Raw genomic sequence first — 24,268 nt, 5'->3', positions numbered from 1 at the left:
AAATTCAGATAAATTGAAATCATGTAACTTTTCTCATCATAATGCAATAAAAGTTTTTTAAAAAATTATTTTCCATGCTCATAATTTTTCCATAAAAAATTGATATTATAAGTATAATATTTTCTCCCTTCCCTTCAAACCCTCCCATATATCCTTCCTTGCTCTTTTTCAAATTCCTGCCCTCATTTTCATTGTTATTACGTGTGTGTGTGTGTGTGTGTGTACATATACATTCCTAACTGCATGCTGCTCATCTATGTAGTGTTACCTATATGTATGTCTCCAGGGCTGACCAATGGTACTGCACAACCACTTGGTGTGCTCTTCCCCGGAGAAGACTTCTTCAACTCTCAGCACTCCAGAGCTCCTGTTGCTGTGTGTGTAAGGATGAGGTCTAGGGGGCTTCTCCATCCACTTTGGCATGCCATTCTTGTTCAGCTTATGTTTTGGCAGTCAGGTTGATAAGACTTCATGGGTGTAGTCCCTAACATTAATAGAAGACCAAAGACCAAATCCTTTCTTTAAAACAAATCTGTTTTGTACAGAAGTAAAATGAATCTGATTTGTACAGAAGTCTGTCACCAATAGCTTCCAAGACTTTTCTTCAAAGATAATAATTAAACAGAGAATACAAGGGAAACTGGGCCATGTGGAACCAAAGAAGGATGTCAGTGAAAAGTAAGAGTGAGGCATGACGAAGAGGGATAAAGTGCTGTGATATGCCATCCAGCCACTAGAAGCAGAACTCAGGTTCTGAGGAGCTGCCCCTCCAAACCCATGTATACTGGGGTAGGGCTGGAGGTGAACCATGAGGTCCAGGTATAAACTGACAATGAACTCTCCTTGCTAGTGTGCTTATGTAGGGGTGAACATGTGCTGTGCTCACAGTCAAGGAGAGATTCTGATTTAGCATGCCAGGACAAAGATCTTAAGTTATAGTCCCTGAGAGCTGACCAAATCCAGGAGGAGTGGAGCCAAGAGACAGACAGGAATCTGAGTCTACCTATCTACTGGGCCTTGGGCAAAGGCAGTCTGAAGACTGGACTGCTGGGTTTCACTGACATTCTTAGCCTTGTTTACTTGCCCACCTCCACCTCACTTAAAAAAAGCTCAAAATAGATTCTCTACAACACCTAACAGAAAAAGCCCCAATGGACACACAAAGAAAATAAATTTTAAAAATTTAAGGTTAAAATATATTGTTTCTCCATCAGTTTTACTTCTACTATGCACATGCTAAACATCTGACTATAAACTATGGCATGTTTTAAACAGTATCAAGAATATTTGGGGTGTGTGTGTATTTAATGATCATTAAAAGCATTCCCATTATATGATGATTTCCACAGCCATCAATAAAAGCTGTGATGTGAAACACAGAACCAGAAGTACTTTTGCCTCTATGAGCAAACACCAATAGCTGTGGTCTATGTATTTAAGTTTTAGGTTCAGGAGATAGTTTTTTGTTTGTTTAATGTTAAAAAATATTTGTTTGTGGGGCTGGAGATATGGCTTAGCAGTTCTTCTAGAGGTCCCAAGTTCAATTCCCAACAACCACATGGTGAATCACAACCCTATTTAATGGAATCTGATTCTTTCTTCTGGTATGCAAAAAAACAAGGCACTCACATACATAAAACAAATAAATAAGGAAATACACCTTTAAAAAATATTAGTTTTATGAATATCAACTGTTTGTTTTGTTTTGTTTTTTGTTTTTTGAGACAGGGTTTCTCTATGTAGCCTTGGCTGTTCTGGAATTCACTCTATAGACCAGGCTGGCCTTGAAATCAGAAATCTGCCTGCCTCTGCCTCCCAAGTGCTGAGATTAAAGGCGTGCGCCACCACCACCCAGCAATGTTTTTTGGCTGTATATATGTAAGCATATATGTGTGTGCCCCATGCCTATGAAGGTCAGAAGAGGACACTGGATCCCTTGGAGTTACAGATGGCTGTGAGCTATGTATGTGGGGTCTTGGAACTGAATCTCTTGTAGAGGTTAAGAGCAACAACTACTCTTCACTGCTGAGCCACTTCTCCGGTGCCAGGAGACACTATTTTTATTAAACAGTTTTATTAAGATATAATTTACACACTATAAAATTAACAAATCTAAAGTAAATATGTCAGCGATTTTTTATCAACTTACTGGGTTGTACAACTACCATACAATTTTCAGTTTAGAACATCTACAAAACATGATTTTGAAGGCTAATTCTACTTTACTTTTTTCCTTCGATTATAAAAGTAGTATTCTTTTATTATAACATTGTTAAATGTGGCATTCTTACTATAAAGCCACCACAGTCACATGTCAAGAATTTTCCTAGAACCAAAGGAGCTGAAGGGTTTGCAGCCCCTTAGAACGAACAACAATATGAGCTAACTAGTACCCTCAGAGCTCCCGGGGACTCAACCACCAACCAAAGACTATACATGGTGGGCTTGATTGTTCTGGCAGTGCGTGTATAGTAGAGGATTGTAAAGTTGAGCATCAATGGGAGGAGAGGCCCTTGGCCCTGTGAAGGTTCTGTGCCCCAGTGTAGGGGAATGCCAGGGCCAATAAGTGGGAGAGGGTGGGGTGTCAAGCAGAGGGTGGGGAGGCAACAGGGATTTGTTCTTGTTGTTTGGGGGGGGGGTTGGTCTATTTTTTTTTGTTTTTTGTTTTGTTTTGTTTTTGGTTTTGGTTTTTTTTTTTTTTGAGGGGAAACTGAGAAAGGAGAAATCATATGATGTGTAAATAAAGAAAATATCTAATAAAAAAAAAAAAAGAATTTTCCTAGAGCTGAGCCTAGTGGCACAGGCCTATAATCAAGGTCCCTATAAACCAGGCTAAGACAATAGGACCATAAGTTCAAGGGCCGCCTGAGCTAGGTGAGTTTAAGGCTAGCCTAAATGGCTCAGTGTAAAAGCAGGCTCAAGGTTCAATCTCCAGCACCAAAAGCAAAATAAAACTCCCTGAGTAGAGTTCTGTCTTTATATCATGTCATCATTGTGAGCTCTCTGGCTCTTTCTTGCAGCCACAACCTCTTTTCTCTTCCCCAGGGCCTCATGAGTGATAATACACATCCTGCCACTCAACTACATCCTTGCCCGACAAGCTCCTCTTTTGAGTAACTTCAGTGACAGTGCAAGTGACAACTCAATGTCCCTTCCCCTTCTTTCTTTTCATGGAACTTCATCTTTGATTAGTAATCAACATCTTCTCATATAATACTCAAAGGGAAAGAGCTCCATGCTTGAGTCTGGTGTAGATCCTAAAAAGTTTAAGCCAAGGGAAACTCTTAGTGAAGCCAAGGGAAACTCTTAGTGAAGATGATATTTAGTTTTCTACAAAAAAAGGTCTTTTCTACTTCAAGTCAATTGTAATACACACTGCCAAGATTATTTTCATAATGGGCCTATGACCAAATATGATATGAAGAGATGTCAGTTCAGTTGATGGTTTTCCCTGTTCTTCACAAAAGAAAAAAAGGAAAGAGAAGGAGAGGAGGGGCAGATCTTCTTATCTTTGAAAGTTGAAGAGTCTAGATGAAATCCTTGGCTCATCTAGTAAATTAGACTTCTTAGAGAACTACAATAAAGGGCTGGAGACAAAGAGCTTCAGTGACCCAAATCAATACCTCTCAGAGGCTGGGAAGCCTAAAATCAAGAGGGAGGCCTGAAGAGGAACCACTCCTAGATTTATTTGCAAATGGATACCTTCTTCCTATGGACTCCCAGAATGGAGGAAAGAGGGCCTCATGAGTGGTAATACACATCCTGCCACTCAACTACATCCTTGCCCCACAAGCTCCTCTTTTGAGTAACTTCAGTGACCGTGCAAGTGACAACTCAATGTCCCTTCCCCTTCTTTCTTTTCATGGAACTTCATCTTTGATTAGTAATCAGCATCTCATATAATACTCAAAGGGAAAGAGCTCCATGCTTGAATCTGGTGTAGATCCTAAAAAGTCCTGTGTCCTCGTCTCTTAAGAGCACTTAATTCTATGGTGAGGACCCTACTCTTGTGACCTCATCTAATCCCAATTACTTCTCAAAGGCCTCACCTCCACATACCATCACACAAGAGATCAAGGACTCTGTCCATAATAAAATTGCTATTGCCATTTTGCTCCTGGCCTCAGACGAGGCCAACAGAAAACGACTACACAGAGAAATGAAAGTACCTGCATTTCTGTGGACAGAAGTGAATAAAGAGCCAAGGGACACTATATATCTGGCAGAACAAACGTACCTGTTCTTTAAGACATTCTGACACAGTGCTCCTGTTATGTGACTCCAACACATCAATGTAGTTAAGAGCTAAATGTATAAGCTTAGAAAGCTAACTGGAAAAAGACCCCTTACAGAGGCTTGTCAGCAATCCAGATTATTTTTGTTTAAATCATACTTAAGAAGTATGTTAAAATGAAAAGTATGGCCTGCCTCTGCCCTGTCAAGTATTCTCTTGATTTTTTTTTTTTTAAATGTGAGCCAGGGCTGAAGAGATAGCTTAGTGGTTAAGAGCTGGTTGTTCTTCCAGAGGACCCAGGTTCTATTGTTAGTACCCACATGGTGGCTCATAACTGTCTTTGACTCTAGTCTCAGGGGATATGATGCTGTCTTCTGACCTTCTTGGACACTACCCATACATGGTACACATGCATACATGCAGGCAAACTGTCCATACATATAAAATTTAAAAATTAAATAGAAATTGTGTTTTAATTTTAATGAACTAACAGCAGCATCCTTGCCTTCGGCATGTCTTGGCCATCATGAAGAAGGACTGGGTCAGTGTTCATATATATATGATGGGGCTGGAAGGACTGAGAAGAACTGTGCTGCTCCTGGAGATATCGCTTTGGCCTGTAGTGCTGCTGGGCACTGGCACATGAGCTGAAGTAGCCAGCATTTCCTCAGACAGGAGGCATACTGGCTATCTCCATGCCTTTGCAGACATAGCACCCCTTCCTCGCAATTCAGAATGGCCAACCTCTTCCAATAGCCAAACTAACCTATCATGGTCTATGATGCCATAAAACAACCCAAACTTTTTTTTTTTTTTTTTTTTTTTTTTTTTTTTTTGGTTTTTAGACAGGGTTTCTCTAAGTAGCCCTGGCTGTCCTGGAACTCACTCTGTAGACCAGGCTGGCCTCAAACTCAGAAATCTGCCTGTCTCTGCCACTGCCTCCCAAGTGCTGGGATTAAAGGCGTGCGCCGCCACCGCCCAGTAAAACAACCCAAACTTAGTGGTAAAAACAACCAACTACTTTTTATGAAGCTCATGGTTTCTGTGGATCAGGGATTTGGAAATGAGTAGGGCTCAGTATAGGTCAGACCTATCCCTTCCTCTGCAATGTGTGATGCCCAGATTTGACATCTCAAAGTGACTTGTAATGTAAGAATAAGAAATATTTGGACCTTCCTACACTTTTATCTGTGGTCTAAGCAGGGATGATTTTAAAGCTCTGTTGAGATATGGCTAGACTTATCTAGTCTTTCTCTAAAGACTATTTGGTAAATTACTTGAAAACTTGCCCATGTTCTGTTCTCTACCTTATTTGGGTCTGAAACAAACAGGATCTGACTCACAGGGTCTTCTCTCTAATTGTTCCACTCAGAATAAACTACTCTTAAACTCAAATTTGTTTTGGAAAAAGCCTTCTTTTGCTATAGCTCTAAGAGGATCTGGCCTGACAGTTAGTTCCCAGTTAGACGGAGATAGAAATCAGCTTTGTTCGCTCACTAATCTCTGTTTTTTATTCACCTTAAGCTTTCTCTCTTCCTTTTCTCTCCATTCCTTTCTAGCATGCCAGCATGGAGTACTTTAGTAGCACCACAGTAATGGTTTTTTAATAAGAATCTCTCTGAGAAGCTAGAGAGATAGTTCAGCAGTTAACATTTGCTGATCTTGTAGAGGACCTAGTTTGGTTCCCAGCATTCACATCATCCATACCTCCAGTTTCAGGGAATCTGACAACCTTTTCTGCCCCACAGGCACATATACACAGTACATTTACATACTCAGAGGCATATACTTAATACATACATATACATACCTATATACATACATACATACATACAAACAAACTTACAAATTACTAGGTAAATTAAGAAAAAGGGATGTTTAATATGATATGTCAATGACCTTGATATTATCATAACTTACATATATTCAAATATCATGCTGTACCCATTAAAATATTTACAAATATTCACCAACCTAAAATAAAAGAATTGAAAATCAGGTGTGGTGGTGCATGCCTGTGAACCCAGTACTCAAGAGGCTAAGGAAGGAAGAAGTGGAAGTTCAACTCTAGACTGTGATACACAATGAGATCCTCTCTACAATTATGAACAGAAGTACTGTGAGATTATTATTGACACTTTAGATGTTAACTTTATTAAAATATCTTAAATAAAACAATGATATCACATTGAAAAAAGTCTCAAGAAAAATTAGTAATAAAGGAGGGAGTGTGACAACCTACCAAGATCAAATCGTGAAAGACATGAAGTCTGGCTAGATATATCAGTACTCACAGCTTCCCATTAAAGTGTGAGCTCAGGACCTGGTGCCTCACTGGTAGTTTCTGCAAAATACTTTTAACATCAATCTTTCTCAAACTCTTATAAAATGGAAAGTTTGAAATTCATTTTATTAAGCCAGCATTACCCTGATGCCAAAGCCAGACAAAGATACAACAAAAAAGTAAAGTACAAACTGATATTCTTGATGCAAAATTGTCAATAGTTGAGTCCTTTAATCCCAGCACTCAGGAGCAGAGGGAGAGGCAAGTGAATCTTACGACTTCAAGGCAAGCCTGGTCTACTAGTGAATTCCAAGCTAGCCCAGACTATACTGAGAAACCTTATCTCAAAACACCAAAAACAAAACAAAACAAAACACTCCCAAACTAAAACAAAACAAATACTCCTCCCAACTATCAAGCACACTGTCAACATATCAAAAAAGATTATACACCAGTATTCAGTGGGATTTATGCAAGGATTAAACATACATCAACATACAAAAATCAAGCAATGGGGTGATGAAGCTAGGAGCAATGGCTCAATGAGTAATATGTCTGACAAGCCTGAGGACTTGGGTCCCATCCCCAGCACAGGTAATACAAAGCCAGGTGTGATGACATGCACTTGCAATCGCACTGCTGGGGAAGCAGAGACAGACACCACTCTACTACTGCCACCCACCCTAGTCCAAGATATCAGTGTTTCTTCCCGGATCACAGGGCTCCCTGCTTGAACCCTTTTTTCTTCAGTTACTTTCTAACACAGTGGTCTGTTGTGGATTTGGTCTAATGCTACATGTATTATGTTAATTTGATCCCCCAAATTGCATGAGAGTCCACACAGAAGACACAGAGGGACCCTGCCCCCAGTTGGTTTTGATTGGTAAATAAAGTTGCCAATAGCCAATGGCTGGGCATGGAGACAGAGGCAGGACTTTAGTATTCCTGGGCAGTGGACTGAGGAAGGAGCAGGGAAAGAGACAGAGCCTCCATGCCAGGAAAGGAGTAGAGGCCATGCCTGAGACATGCTAGACAGAAAACATAGCAACCATGTAGGTGCTGGGGAACTCAGCCTGAGAGGGCTGCAGGTCTGGGTCTGGGCCGCTAAGATGGAATATAGGTTTGATAGAGTTATTTAGGTTCTGCAACAGTGGTCCTTCATTTTCTCTGAAGTACAAAATTCTGCGCATGTCCAATAAGACCCTTCATGATGGTGCTGGCTCCTGCTCGGCTTCCTCTGCCCTCACCTTTTCTGGGCCAGCTATACTTGCCTCTACTCTTCTTGAAAACCCCAAATTCACTCTACTTCACAGCCTCTGTACTGATGGTCCCCTTTACTTGGTATGTTCTTCCTTCCCTTTCTCGGATATATGCAGAAAGAGGGATTATAAATAAAGGGAAAAATACAACAGGGCAAAAATAAAAGATAAAGCACAGAGCAGATTAAGTGGACAGGAATATATGAATACAAGTAATATGGCTTGCCTATATACTTCAGGTCTCTATTCAAATTCCACTTAACAGAAGGACTTTCTCTTCCTATCTTCTATTAAAGGTACCCATGTCTTTTCTAGCTACTTAATATTCTTATTCTTTTTCATAATACTTTTTATGCAGAATGTTCATCCATTTATATTATTTTCCTTCCCACTTCTACACATGCATGATTAATACTACCACAAGGGTAAAAACAATCAGTCCTGGTATACATCAGAAGCTCATGCTTACTGTTCAATTAACATAATGCCTTGTCAGTTATTTATAGATTCATAACCAGCTACATCCAAAACTCAGTAGGCAGAGCTTGGTGAATGAACTTTTCTGTATTACATTATCATGAGGGATTAGGTAGAATCACCTGTTAACCAAGTCCCAGAAGGCTTCTCCTATGTATCTGGCACCTTGGTGGGAACAGCTGAAATGGGAAGGCTCAGCTGGGAATACAGAGCATCTACACATCATTCCTTTAGCACAGCTGCCTCAGAAGTCAGATTTCTAATATGATGGATCATAGCTCAAAGACTGAGTGTTATGGCAAACATGGTAGAAAGGTGCATAATCTATTATAATTTAGCTACCTGTTATAACATGGCTGTTATAAGCCATGTAGCAACTATCCCATCATGCTTTATTTGTCTAAAGAAGACATAAGCCCACCTAGATTCAAAGGAATACTAAAGAATCTGAAGCCAGCTTGAATAGTCACAAAATCCCATAGCTCACAGTACAGAGTGTTAGGCTTAGCAAATGATCAGGAAATTTTGGTTAAAGTGAAAACTTAAAGAAACTAAAATTTTAATTATGACAGTGTAACTAGAAGAGAGAATAATTTAAGTTTAACATGTAGGCATAGAAAGAATAATTTTAAATGATCTGTCCTCCTGTTCCCCTCCTCACCACTGTTTTGGTTTTGCTGCTGTTACTTATGGAGACAGTCTCACTGTGTAGCCTAGGCAACCCACCACCTCATTATTTTCCTAGGCTGGCTTAGTCTGCCTATTGCAGCCTCCCAAGTGCTTACAGGGAAGGGCCACCATGTCTATCTCATCTACATAATTTCAAAACAAAAAACAGTAAGAGGCAAACTCACTGCAGGTCATCTGTGGTGCACTTGAATCATGAGTGCATTTTATCATATCTCTGAGCACCTCTGTGTACATGCTCATGCTTAAATCTTTTCTTTTTAAATATTTTTATTTATTTTATGTATGTGAGTTCACTGTAGCTGTCTTCAGACACACCAGAAGAGGGCATCGGATCCCATTACAGATGGCTGTAAGCCACCATGTGGTTGCTGGGAATTGAACTCAGGACCTCTGGGAGAGTAGTCGGTGCTCTTAACCGCTGAGCCATCTCTCTAGCCCTCATGTTTAAATTTTTATGTCAAAATCTTTGTGAGAAACCCCTTTTAAAAAAAATATCTGTGCTGAGCTTACTAGTAGAAAGGAGAAAACTAAAAAAAGAAATTGGAGGAGAGGAGCAGCAAGGTGGTTTAGCAGGCAAAGATGACCACTGTACAAAGCTGATTGCCTGAGTTCAGTCCTCAGATCTCACGATGGGGGTGAAAACTGACACCCAAAAGTTGTCTTCTGAGCTTCACAGGTGTGCAAAGCACTAGTACAGACCTGCATACACACATGGGGTGGTGGTAGGAGAATAAAGATTTTAATATGTTTTTTAAAAAGGAAAAAAAATCCAAGAGGCTAAGGATGTAGCTGAGTAGCAGTTTGCCTAGAATGCAGAGGTCTAGGTTTGATTCCTAGCATTACAAAAATAATTAGAAAGAAATAAAGCAATCAGTGGCCAAGTGAGATGTCAAGACAAAGGTTATTGCTTCTTTCTTCCTTGAGCACCGGAGTTTGGAGTCAACATGGGCAAAATGGAGAAGATGGGGAGGAAAAGCAGAAGATTCAGTGAACTTGAAGATTAAGTCAAAATAACCCAGAACTGACATGTAAAGAGAAAGAAGGAACAAAGCTAACTGGATACATAAGAACTGTGAACTACCACAAAGGATATGCATGCCCACTGTGGAGATACCAGGAGGAGAACAAACGAGTAGAGAAACAGAGAAAATACCTAAAGCAACAATGACTAAGAAGTCCAAAATAACTAGCATAACTCAAACCAGAATCTGGAAAAGTCAAAGAATACCAAGATAAATGCCAAAAAATTGTACACATAGGAATCAAAATACATAGATTAAAACTGGCAGAATCTTAATAAAACCACGATTACAGTTTAAGACTTGAACCCACCTCTATTAGTAGCTAACTGACCCAGTGTACAGTCAGACATAAAGTGGGCAAACTAAACAGCAGCATCAGTGACATAAAACTGAAATGTGTGGGGCTGGTGAGATAGCTCAGTGGGTAAGAACACTGACTGCTCTTCTAAAGGTCCTGAGTTCAAATCCCAGCAACCACAAGGTGGCTCACAACCACCCATAATGAGATCTAATACACTCTTCTGGTATGTCTGAAGACAGCTACAGTGTGCTTATTTATAATAATAAATAAATCTTTGGGCCAGAGCGAACAGGGACTGAGCAAGCGGGGTCTACCGGAGCAAGGGGGACCAACTGGGGCAAGCAGGGTTGACCTGAGCAAGCAGAGGTCCTAAAAGTCAATTCCCAACAACCAGATGAAGGCTCACAATTATCTGTACAGCTACAGTGTACTCATATGCAAAAATAAATAAATAAATCTTTATAAAAAAGAAAACTGAAATGTGTGGAGCACTACATACAATGCTACCACGATCTCAAACTCACACAGAGCACACATCGAGAAGATTCCCAAGAACCTCACGTGTCTTGACAAATTTAAAATAATAAAATAATTATTACGATTAAGTAGTATGATTTTTAGGTCAAATATAAGAGATACTACAGACTTGGTGGATATAATTCAATTGTATTTTTCACAGTTTGGGGGTAGGAAGTCCAAGATCACGCTGACCAATTGAGTTCCTGAGAAGGCCTGCAGGTGGCCACCTTCTATGTATCCTCACGTACAGAGGAGAGCTCTGGTGTTCTTTAAAGGCACCAGCCCTTTGAGATTAAGGTGCCACCTTTATGACCTCAGGTAACATTTGGGACTTTCTCACAGGCCTCATTCCATATGTTGGTAGTTAAGAATATAAACAAAAGAATTGGTTTGTGTATGGGGGTGGGGGGAAGACAAATATTTATTTATATCAGGCTAGCAGAGGATAGGCAACAAATATCAGAAGTCACAAAATTCATAAATGACAGATCTTCATTACTGATGTTACAAATATCAAACGGAAAATTAAAAAACAATATGAACAAGTATATGTCTACCAATTTGATAATTAGAGGAAATAGATAGATGACTTAAAGGACAGAATCTATCACATACAAGAAGAAATATGTCACTTAAATAGGCCTACAGCTGGGCTGGGGAGATGGCTCAGTGGGTAAGAGCAGTGACTGCTCTTCCGAAAGTCCTGAGTTCAAAAACCAGCAACCACATGGTGGCTCATAAGCATCCTTAATGAGATCTGATGCCCTCTTCTGGGGTGTCTGAAGACAGCTACAGTGTACTCACATATAATAAATAAAAATTAGTTTTTAAAAAATAGGCCTACAGCCATTGAATAAACTGAATCAATGTTTAGTCTTCCAATTGTTTCATTGATGAATGCTAGCAAGTAGAGAATGAATTTTACAAGTCTCTGCAATCTCTTTCTGGAAAATAAAAAACAAACAAACAAAACAAACAACAGCAAACAAACACCAAAGACCAAGAGAAGACATATTCCTCTTTCATAAAGAACTAGAACTTCAAATGTAAAGCTAGTACTCAAAATAGAGAAATTTTAATTAAATTCTACAATAAAAAATAAAGTCAGAATTAAAAATAGAAAAGAGAGGGCCAGAGAGATGGGTCAGTAGTTAAGAGCAGTTGCTCTTCAAGAGGACCCAGGTTCAATTCTCAGTGGTCACATAGTGGCTCAAAATCATCTGTAAGTCCAGTTATAGGGGGTCCAATGCACTCTTCTAGTCTCTGCATGGATTGATATATATGTAATACAGAGACATACATGTAGGCAAAATACCCATACATATAAGTGTTTTTTAAATAAAAAAATTTTAAATGGACAAGAGATCTATATAGATTCATTAAAGATATATAGGTACAAAATAATTATATAAAAAGAAACCCAATATCATTTCACATTAATAAACTGTAAATTTATGAGATACTATACATCTACTTAATAAGTAAAATTAAAAACAGAACCAACAAAACAAAATACAAGAAAACTAAATGCAAATGCTGATACAAACAGGAGCAATCAGAATTCTTGTTCACTGATGGTGATAATGTAAACTGGTACAGCAATTTGGAAGTTTCTTTTAAAATGAACCAAGACTTAGCTGGGCTCAAGGGCCCAGCAATTACTCTCTTGATTACCCAATTAAGTTGAAAGTGTGTATGTCTATAAAAAAAAAACCAAAAACCTGTACATGGACTTTTATAGTAGTTTTCTTTATAACTGATGAAACCTGTAAGTCACTAAGGTGTCCAGTAATAAGTAAGTGGATACATAAATTGTGACATATCCATATACTAGAATATAATTCACTGTTTGAAAGAAAATAAGTCAGTAAGCCACAGAATGACAAGAAACCTAAGACGATTGCTGCTCACAAAAAGCCAGTCTGAAAGGCTGCATGCCACAACATTTGCCTTTGATACACTGAATAGTCAAAGCTCTAACGATACAAGAACAGTGCTTGAAAACCACACCAATCAGAATGCAGTTGTAGCTGGTGTGACGGATATATCTACAATACAGCAACTGCACCTAAGGCTCAGGGATTGTTGCAGAAATAAGGCAGGAAGACTGTAAGGGCTGGGGAACGGGGAATTTGCTATGCGATGGTGTCTCTTAGGAATGTCAGAAGCTATACCCACAAAGTCTCATCAACATGGCTGCTGAAATATAACCTGAACAAGAACAATATATATGACAAAGTAGACAGGAAAAGGCCCACGAAGCCTCATCCCTAGACTAATAACTACAGGCAACTAAGGAACACTGAAAGTGAGAGAAACACTCTTCCCCAGGGAAACCAGGTCAATTGGTTATTCAACACCAAATGGTCATTCCAGGAAACACATATAGAACTAACATTATACAGATTGAGTAGGTTGTATTGTGTAGGTTGTATTTATGTGTTTAGGAATACACCACACACACACACACACACACACACACACACACACACACAGGCCATGAATTTGAAAGAGAGCAAGGGAGGGGTACATGGGAGGTGCAGGAAAGGAAGGAAGAAGGGAACAGTGTAATTATATTATAATCTCAAAAAATTTTTAAAGTTTAATATTTAAGAATGGATATTACTTGCCAACAGTTCAGGTTCAAGGAGGAAAAGAGAGTTGTGTAGATGGAACACGGGATTTTAGAACATGAAAGTATTCTAACCCATTCTGAATACTACTGTGATGTGGACATATGTGTTTGTAAGAAGAACAAAAGACAAAGAAGCTCAATACACACTACACCTCCTAGAGACAAACCAGAGGAGCACAACAGGAGAAAAACTGCTGTTGGCACAAATGTACACAACTACTTTTCTGGTCTCTACCTACCATGCTCTACTCACTCAGGTCTGATCATAGATGGAGAGGTGAGGAAAAGCCTGGGTCATCTTGGCTACTGCGCTCCACTCAACTATATCCATTGTCACCATGCGCTCCCACACTGAATCCTAAACATCTGACTCAACCTTCTCACTGTCATTGTGGACAGACACTTCTGCTCACAGAATCCTTGCAGAGATGTAAATCTCGCTTCCAATTCTTATATTCACTTCTACTGTTGTGTAGCAAATGACCACAACTCTAGCACCTAACACAAATTTATTAGCTCACAGAGTCTATGGAGCAGGATCTTGATATGGGTGACTGAGGCCCTTCGTTCAAGTCTCACTACCCTGAAGTTAAGGTGTCTACTGGGCGGTAATCTGACCTAACGTCCGAATCCATGAATTCCTTTTCTTACCTCTGGAGAACTGAAATGTTCTGTGCCTGGATGGCATAAAAACTATTCGCTGCTACAAGATGGCATTTTGCTTCTCTGAGTCTATCTCACCTGCTCAAAATCCAATCTCTTTTAGAAAGCCTCATCTGATTAGGTCAGGCCCACCTGAATAATCATGATTAGCCCAAAGTCAACTGATTCAGGACTTTCAGGAATCTGCAGAACCCTTTATCTGTCAGAAATGAAATCTACCAACTCTCTGACATTTGAAGCTGGGGGATTACACAGGGATGTATAGCCAGAGTCAGGAAACTTGGAGCCATCTCAGAATTCTGCCTACCATGTAGAGAATTAATCCTGAGGAAGTCAATGGTGTCTAACCCTTATAAAGTAAGTCACTCCTCACACTGTCCTCTTAAAATAATCTACAATCATCCCACATGACACAGAAATTGAACTCCAAATTCATTATTCAAGGTCCATCTGCACTTGCCCTAGTAGATGCTGGAACCTTTAACTTCCAGGATCCCTCCTCAGTGAGTTCTCACAGGGGATAAGAGGTGGAACTAAGCCCATACCTTTGGTGTCCTTTATGTCTGGATACCTGCCCTTCCCCTCCTAATTTAAAGCCTATTCAGACTTCAAGAAGCTTCACTGAGCCTCCTACAAAAGCTTTTCTGACTCTTTGGATCCTTGTTGAGTTTTTCTTCCTCTGAGTTTGCTCTGAAGTACTAGAACAGACTAAAAAAGAAAACCATACACTTCCCAACCCATGTGTACATGCCTTTGCAATGAACTTTGAAAGCCTAAGAGATGGACTGGGTCATGTGACTCTGTATCCAATGTAATGTCAGTACACATGATGCAAGATATCTGCACAGCATCGATGAGGGGCTGAGTGCCGCTCTGTAGCAGAGCACTTGCCTAACATGAGGAGGACAGATTCTAGCCAAAAGTACAGAACAAAGCCAAAGCCAAGCACTGGGGAAATAGGGCTTTTCCACGTGCTGTCTTGGGGCCATGCCACCACTAGTGATAGGCCATAATGACCTTCCTAGTGATGAGAGGCCAAGTCACTCCTGTGGCCCCCAAGTGACCATGGACCTGTCACATGGAATATAACAAAGGTAATGCTTCAAACCATAGGGCTATATACCAACTTGTACTTCAATTTATTTATTCTTTAAAATAAGGAGATTCAAAATCATCCTTTTAAATAACAATTACTTTACTGTTTCATTTTAGTATATATTTTATTAAAATTTATTTACTATTCATATGTGTGTGTGCACACAAGCACACATGAGAGAGAGAGAGAGAGAGAGAGAGAGAGAGAGAAAGAGAGGACGCATGCACACTTGTACACAGTGTGGTGTGAAAGGTGGCATGACGCAGAGTGCATATATATGTCAGAGGAAAACTGTGGAGTTGATTCTTTCCTTCCAACTTTAAGTGGGTTTCAAGGATTGAACTTTGACCACTAGGCTTGTAGAGCAAGCACCTTTAAATGCTAAGCTTCCTGTCTAGCCCTTGGCAGGTTTTCTTGGAAGAAGAGCTACTTCATTAGACTTATGCAGGAGAAACTGTATGAGCCGATTTTCAATATCTGAAAGCATCTATGGGACTGGGTCTGGAAACTTGCCCAAATACTTGGCTTAAAAAAGAGAGATTTCGTTTATTTGTTTATTATTTATCATGAGATAGGGTTTCACTATGTAGCTCCTACTGGCCTAGAACTCACTATATAGACCAAGACAGACTCTAACTCAAAGAGATCTAACTGTCTCTGTCTCGAAAGTATTGGATTTAAAGGTGTACACCACCATACCCAGAAAAATTTTATTTTATTTTTCTACTTATATATATGTGAGTCTGTTGTGTAGGTTTCCTCTAGCCTACAAAGGCCGGGAGAAGGTACTTGGTACTCTGGAGCTGGAGTTGCAGGAGGTTGTGAGCTGCCTAAAACGGGCTGAAAACTGAACATAGGTTCTCTACAAGATGAGCCATCTCTCCAGACTCTCAAAACCCTTGATTACCATCGCAAGCATCATTAAGAGTTAAATACACAAATTACTTGTGGTATGTCCATATACAGAAATAGTATTCAACCATAAAAAGAAATGAGATTTTTAATACATGGCATAACGGGCGAGAATGACTATACTTACAACAACTGTTGTAAAACTGTTGTAAAGAGTTCCAGCTTTAACTCTACATCATGAATGTGATTGGTGTCATTGAACTGTGTATTTTACAATGGCAAATTTCATGTTATATGTTTATTATAGGACTTAAAATTAATGGTATAATATACTCAAACCCATTGAACTACATACTTTACATAGAGACTTGAAAAGCATATGAACTATATCTTAATAAAACTATTTTTTTAATTAAAAGCATAAAAATCAACACAGGCTCAGCGAGTAAAGGTGCTTACAGCCAAACCTGATGCCCTGAGTTCACCCCCAGGACCCACATGATGGAAGGAAAGAACTGACTCCTACAAGTTGTCCTTTGACCTATATTTGTATATATATACAGCGTGTACAAGCCACTGCCATATACATACTAAGTAGATAAATGTAATTAAAAAGAAAATCCCCTTCAACCTAATTTCTAGAGTGCTTTCACCACCGAGAATCAACAGGCTCAAATTAAATGCAGTCAGATGCAGTTAGTCTGTTCCTCTGTGTCTGCTCTTGAATCTCCAACTAGGTTTTCTTTCCCTGTGTCCCTCTCTCCGTCTGGAAGTTCCGCTCGCCTCTTTCCCATCCAGCTATTGACTTACAACCAATCAGCAGTGTGACAATCTGATACAGGTCTAGATTGCCTTAGGCAGGTGAGAAAGAACAAATATTTACAATATAGAAAATCTGGAGATGGGGCATAGAAATGACAATACCAAAATCCTGCCAACATTTAGCTTTTACAACTGAAACACAGAGGCACACCTTCACACATGTGAGAAAAGTTACCCTAACAGTCCTAAGTTAGCCTACTGAGGTTAGAACCTGCTCAGCACCTTACCAGAGGAATAAGCCTGCAAACACAAAATAGACAAGTTCTATCTCTAGTCACAAAGTTCCCGATGTACTTATGATGTAACACCTACACGTTCTTTGATGTGAGAAGCACAATAATAGAAAAATCCAGGCTTCTCTCTCCAAGACATCCAATTTCTCAATGAGAGCAACCAACCCCTTCTGTGCACAGGCTTGTACTCCGCATCTGCTCTTAGAAGAACATCCACTTTGACATTCACTGTCCCACACTGCTACGATGGAAGCAATCAGCATGTTGGTGCAATTGAAAGCTGGGGTCAGAAGTTAGGGAGGCAAGCTCTCTCCCTGCCTCCGCCCTCTGTGTGTGTGTGTATGTGTGCATGTGTGTTCTGCCCCCAGGTCTATGTGACACTGTTGGTCTTGGTTTATTCACTTATAAAAGGGAAGGCCTATCTTAAGCTATTTATTTAGGCTCTTTCTCCTCCTAAAAAGAGATCTGATTGATTGGTTTGTTTCAATCATAAAATTTGTCTTCAATACCTAGTAAGTTTTCTACTCAGAGAATACAGAAAAACTTGTATTTGGTCCAAAATTTCCAATTAATTGTAAAAACACATACCTTACATTTTATGAGTTGGACATTGCTAAGTGCTCAAAATGTACCACACTGAAGCTCTAATTGAATACCAGGAATTCTCATATTTACACCCAGAAAAGGAAGTCTGACTTAGAGAAGCAAGGATAAGTATTATCTAATTTTTTTGATAATCTGTTTTTATTTTATGTGCATTGGTATTTTGCCTGAAGTATGTGTGAGGGTGTCAGATACTGGAGTTACAAACAGTTGTGAGCTGCCATGTGGGTGCTGAGAATTGAACCTGTGTCTCCTCTGCAAGAGTAGTCAGTGCTCTTAAACAGAGCCATATCTTCAGCCAAGTATTACCTCATTTAATGGCATGGGGAAGAAAGATAGCATGGAAAGCAATGCAAAGATTAAGTGTAATTTAGATACAAAGTTTTGAGTTCCCAATGTTAAATTTCCTAGTAATAGTAAGTTCAGTTACTTTTTTCTTTACTGGGGACAAAATGTCAACATCATTTTTTAAAAAGAAGAATAATGGTAAGGGGCTGAAAAAAAATAAGGGTAAGTGTTAGGTCAAGTGACTTGTACATTTACCAGGATTGCCTGGGTATAATTATAAAAGTCAATCATCACAGGTCAACAACACTCAGACTTTTAAAAGTTACCTTAAAATTTACAAAAAGGAAAGGAAAAAAGAAGGAAAGAAAGCAAATGAGAGTTTATCCAAAAGCCTACTTACAAGATTAGGCAACCTAAACAAGCTTTGCTGGACGTTCAATATTTTCCAAGTGGAATGGACTCTAAAAGACATGGATAAATGAAAAAAGAAAGGTTATGAAAAAAAGAATGGCTTACTGTCTTGGTGAATCTGGGGAGGGTTCCCTTTTTGAATCAGGAAATCTTTGGGTCTGCAAAACATATTCAGTGAAGAGTGCATCTTGTCTCAGTTCAGTGTGGACTGCGGCTGAGGCCTGCATTCCATCTTTATCCGCCATCTTGGCTCCTGGATTTGACAGTGTCTCCAGACTCTCTAAAATCAGATCATCTTCACTTACAGAAACTGTGAGGTCACTGCTGCTGCATGAGCTTTCCTCCTCCTGCTCTTCCTGAATTTTCAGGAACGCCGTCTGTGACTTTGGGTCCCCACGGTCAAGATCATCTGCAAGAGGAGAAATTTGGGCCTTACTAGTCACAAAGTTCTGAGAGTCCAAGGAACACAGAACAGAATTTCATCCCTTTAAAAATATAACGAAACCTGTCTGGTGTGGTGATGCACACCTTTGAGCAGAGGTAGGAGGATCTCTTGAGTTCAAGGTCAACATGGTCTACATTGAGAGTTCAAGGCCTTCCAGGGCTATACAATAAGACTGTTTGGAGAAGGAAAAAACAAAACAAAACCAGAAACAAACAAAACAAAACAAAACAAAAAAAACCCAAAGCAACAAACATGCAGAAGCTCAGGACTGGGAGATAGCTCAGCTCACAAAGCACTGGCCTCAGAAGCATGGAGCCATGAGTTCAATGCCCTGCATGCATATAAAGATGCAGGCTCCATGGTATGCTTATAATCCCAGTGCTGGTGAGGCAGAGACAGGAAGATTCTGTGGTTCACTGGCCATTCAGTGTGGACTAACTGGTGAGCTCCAGGTCAGTAAGAATCCCAGTCTCAAAGGAACCAGGTAGCCTTTCTTTCCAAAGTTGACACCCAGGCCTGTCCTCTGGTTTCCCTCCACATACACATACATATACTGCCCCCAGATAAATATACTTATACATACATATACAAATGGATTTTTTAAAATGTAGAAATAATCCACAATTAACAGTATTAAATCTTTTAAAAATTATTCTTTTAAAAAGTGTATAAATTTAATGGTGCTGAAGATCAAAAGAACACAGGGCCTCCTAATAAGTACATATCTACCACTGAGCTGAATACTCTCAACCCTAAAACTATTTTAAATGTTTTTTAAACATGATTTTAAAAATTAGTGAATTCATCTTTTGAAATATTTCTATAAACACATATAAGAAGTCATTAGGATAAAACTCATTGATGAAGTCACTTCTTTATTCAAAGAGATAAATTTATAGATCAAGATGAGAAAAGCTAGGCACTAAGAACAATCAGCAAACACACTCGGTCTGTCAGCTCACCTGAGAGAGCTTCCCAAGGAGAATGCTTCTCTCCAGCCCACTTCTTTGTAGTTATACAGTGTTCTGAAACTGCTATCATGGGGACCAGCGGGCTGGCTCTTTCTTCCCCGACTTCAATATGTTCTTGTGTCAGTATTTCTCTGTCTGATCCCTCTGATCTGCTGGAACTGTCACACTTTAAATCAGTGATGCTGTTCTCTGGACTTAATCTTCCCTGTAAGGAGGAATGGGGTTCAGCAGACTTTCTGCCTTCAGATAAATTACTCTTGCTGTGACGTGTGCCCCTTCCTATCTCCAAGCAATGAGTTTGTTCTTCCTCAGACAACACACAGCTTGTGACTGGCGTTTTCTCACCAGTCTCAAGAGATGTCTTTCCATGTATTTTGTCAGACTTATTTAAGCACTGTGTGTCACCATTAGTCTGTACTACACAGCTGTCTGTCACACAGCTGCTCTGGGCTGTCTGTTGGTGTGAATGTGGGTCAGAGATTGAAAAGTTCTTTGTGGGTTGGTTAGATTTCTGCTCTGTACTGAAATCTTCAATGCTTGAGATGGCTGACATTTGGCGGCCCATAAAGATTGTTGCTGGTTGATACAATCCTCTTGACATAGCTGTCCTCGAGTTAATTCCTGCCCGCACTGCATCCTGCAAAAGAGGTGCTGAGTTAAACAGGTTGCATATAAGCAATGAGTCGAGAGGGAAGGAGGGAAAGAAGAGTAGCCATGGATATCAACTCCCACCACTGATGAGCATGCATTCCCACTTAATAAGCCAGCCAGCTCCGCTACAGTCCAGATTATTACTGTAATACAACGTTGCTGTACAGCAACTACTGCCAACCAACTAGGGAATTCATTTCTAAAGAACAAAATGCATGCCTTTAACCCAGCTGAAGTACATGGCTAAAAGGAAATGGCATAAGTAAATTTTTGTCTATGCATATAGCATCCCAGTACCAATCCCCCAAAAGTGGTGAGTTTTGAATGCACTCTATACAGAGTTCATTCAGCACTGCTATAAAGAAATGCGACAGAAAAAAAAAAAAAGCAAACCAGGGGAATACATAGGACAAAGAGTAGTAGGGTTCAAACTCTTATTTCTAGTGCTATATAGAAAATAAAAGCCACCAGTGGTGAACTTCACAATGACATTAAGGCATATCACAGCATATATAGAATATTAACATCAAAACTTCCTGAACATCTTCAAGAAATGTTTAAGTAATTTAAATGTACTAGCATGTTTATGGGAAAATCAGCCTGGTCTCTGAAGGGTTGGAGAAAGGAGAGAAGACAGAGGCAAGTAAGCAGAGAACATGGCTGAGTCAGGGACATGGGGCCAAGCTGAACAGAGAACATGGCTGAGACAGGGACACGGAGCCAAGCTGAGCAGAGAACATGGCTGAGACAGGGGACACGGGGCCAAGCTGAACTACAAGTAACAAACTGAAATCTTCAGAAGTGAAGTGCTTTTCTTCTAGAAGGAGCACAGGTGGAATCCTCCTTCCCAGAGGCCCGCACTGCGGTGGGGAGACACATAACACATCTGCACCTTTCCTCCACAGATGGGAATACCAACATCCAAACCACAGGACGAGAAATGTCAAGAGAGAACAACAGAATCCAGGCCGTGTTTCTCATTGTCTCTTCTAATTCTGGAATAACAAAACAAAACCCACTAACCCCTCCCCCCACACACACACAGTCCAACAAATCAAGGATGGCAGAGCGAGGTAATGGAATCAAACACACTAAACAGTCTCGGCTCTGTAGCAGAGCTGAGGAACCCCAAAAAGCTCTTCAGAATTCTAACTTGACCAGCCTTTTAGAATTCTGGGGAGCATTTATTTAAGAGAACCAGTTAGATCTTGAAAAAACAGTAAGCTTCTGGGTTCTCAGGTGCTGGCCAACTTGACCACTGCACTCACAGGAAAAACTCAGCCAAGCAGCCACTGGAAAAGGAAAGAAGGCAGAATTCTTTCAAAGTCCCATTTCCAGACAACAGTCATTCATCTGGCTATCTGGAAGCTCTTGAGGTACTCCACGCAAAAGACTGTTTTGACCTGACCCAGCTTTGAACTGACCCAGTGCAAACAGCTTTGATCCCAAGCCAAGTTTGCTGAAAAAATCAGAACCAGTTTTTTAATGTGGACACTGCCCAAGGCATTACCATGCAAAGTAAACAAAAGGCTACACACATTTTAAAGAGAAAGCTGGTCAAAGTGCTGTCTATTGGGTTGAGGAATTCTGGAAGGTTCTAGTGTGCTCCTGGAACTCTATCCAGATGACCATCCACATGCCCCAGCTGTAGGAAATACTCAAGAATAGTTTCCATGAAGTAAGTGCCTGAGCTCTCACCTCTAGCTCACTCTGAGGCCCTAAGCAAGAAGTGAAGGCCAAGGTGGAGCTGTGAACTGCTCAGCAGAGCATGGGTATATCCAATGTAGACCCAGAACCTCTTAGTGAAGATGACAAGAATCCTAGCCCCAGGCATCAAAGAAAGCTAATGGTTATTAAGAAAATTTAACAGAAACCTCAGTGACCACACATGAAAAATAACACACATTCCACATAATTACAAAAGACAATTAACAACAGATTCTGAGAGGGTAGAACTTTCACAACTGCCACATTTGGTTACTTAAAAACAAATTGAAAAAAATAACTATTGTCTCTTATACAGACAGTGGGCATTTACGATCAGTAGAAACTATCTCTGAGGAAGTCCAAGCGTTAAACTTACTAGACATTAAGTTATCTATAATTAGCTAAATAAGCTTAAACAGCTAAAGAAAATCATGTCTGTAGAATTAAAGTACCACAGCATACAGAGGATGACGCTTGAGGCACACACATGAATGAACGACCTTGAAACCAGTAGATATGTTTACTAAGACCAACCTCAAAAGGGGAATGAACAGGGGAGAGGGAAAGACAGAGACAGACAGATTTTAAATATGAGAATACAATGTTCTCAACTAGAGGACATTATAAAGATGTATAAATTATAGAGCTAAAGCCAGGTATTCTGTAATCCCAGAAGTTAGGAGGCAGAGGAAGGAGAATAAGGAGTTCACAGCCAGTCTAGCTACACAGAGATACACAGCCTGACATACATGAGATACTATCTCAAAAGAATTAAAACATTTTAAGGCTAGTTTGGGTATAGTAGGGCATGCCTTTAATGCACTCTGGAAGAGACAGGCAGATCCCTGTAGTCTCAAGGACAGCCTGGTCTATGTGGAGAATTCCAGGCTAGCCCAGTCTACACACAGAGGCACTGTCTACACAGTGAGATAGTGTCTCAAAATGAATTATAGGGCTAGAGATGTAGCTCACTCGCTAAGTATGAGTAAAACCTAGGTTTAAACCACAGTACAAGAGACATAAATCATTTATAAAGGAAAGTATGATCACTAAAATCAAGACTTAGGGCTCAGCAGCAGATCTAAACAGACAGAATTAGCAATGCTGAAACAGGTAGATTGAAATTGTGTAATCTGAGACAAAAAAAGAACTAAGAAAACTCTGAGCCTCAGAACATCATTTACAATACCAAGTACATTACAGCCCAGATGAAAGGAAAGGCTACCAAGGAAGAAGGCAGCAATAGTATTTACAACTTTGGAATAAGCACATTTCAAGGGTACCAGAAACTTAAATACAAGTAAAAAGGTATTATTCTCTACAAACCCTAAGCCTGGTTCATATATGAATCTTATAAAAAAATATTTTTTCAGTCATGGTTTGAATCTGGAATATAACTCCATACTAATGATACTATCACAAGATGGTAGTTACCAAATCAGGCTAGCCCACCAAAAACTGAAGTAATGTTTTTATTGAAAGCAAACTATTTCTGACTCTGTATTAGTATTTGACTACAAAACAAAACAAAACAAAACAAAACAAACTGTACTAACAGCTAAACTGTCTTCTCGCTCCCACATAACTTATGGCTTCAGCCACCAGATGCTGAAATCTCCATAAATAGGTTTTGGGTTAAGTAGTCACAACCACTGCACAGATGGTCAAAGGGGACTGGGGATCCTTCTTTGCTGGTCATGAAAGGTTACAGCTATTGGTGATCCTTTTGTGGTTTAAAGGGAATCATAACATCTGAAAACTCGAAGATACAGAACACTAGAACATGGCCCTAGACTTCAGGAGGGTGCAGCAGCCAAAACCACTCTCTACTCTCCTTCCTCACAAGAACAATGTGTTTTCCTCAAGTCTTGTCAATGCTTGTCTTTTACTGTAGAAAAAGTCTGCCCCCATCATGGGGCACACTGAAAAACATCACAGTTTTTCAGAATACATGCTATATGCATGCATTCAGAATCTCTGAAGGCTTTTCCTCTTTGTCTTTCTGTCTCTGAGTGGAGAGGTATGGAGGCTCTTGGACATTTTCTTTTACAATGGATACAGTCTGTTTAAAAACAATCCCATTATCTTTATCATCATTTGTTTCA

The 24,268-nt window shown here is 39.8% G+C and overlaps 1 protein-coding gene across 5 annotated transcripts in view; it reads right to left on the bottom strand.

Moving 5' to 3' along the window:
- Positions 1-24,268, bottom strand: part of Kiz (kizuna centrosomal protein) — a 105,917-nt gene that overhangs the window by 52,313 nt on the left and 29,336 nt on the right. For all 5 annotated transcript variants that reach the window (XR_004118932.1, XM_031372142.1, XM_031372143.1 and 2 more), the window contains 2 exons: positions 19,797-20,442; positions 18,495-18,798 (listed from right to left, as the gene is read on the bottom strand). Coding sequence is in view for 4 of the 5 variants with exons in the window: in XM_031372142.1 (XP_031228002.1) it covers positions 18,495-18,798; positions 19,797-20,442 (950 nt within the window). In the remaining variant the exon portion in view is untranslated. The remainder of the gene's footprint in view (positions 1-18,494; positions 18,799-19,796; positions 20,443-24,268) is intronic.

This window comes from Mastomys coucha, unplaced genomic scaffold (assembly GCF_008632895.1).
Source record: "Mastomys coucha isolate ucsf_1 unplaced genomic scaffold, UCSF_Mcou_1 pScaffold15, whole genome shotgun sequence".
In the NCBI taxonomy this organism is placed as follows: domain Eukaryota; kingdom Metazoa; phylum Chordata; class Mammalia; order Rodentia; family Muridae; genus Mastomys; species Mastomys coucha.
This window is presented reverse-complemented; position numbering and strand designations above follow the sequence as displayed.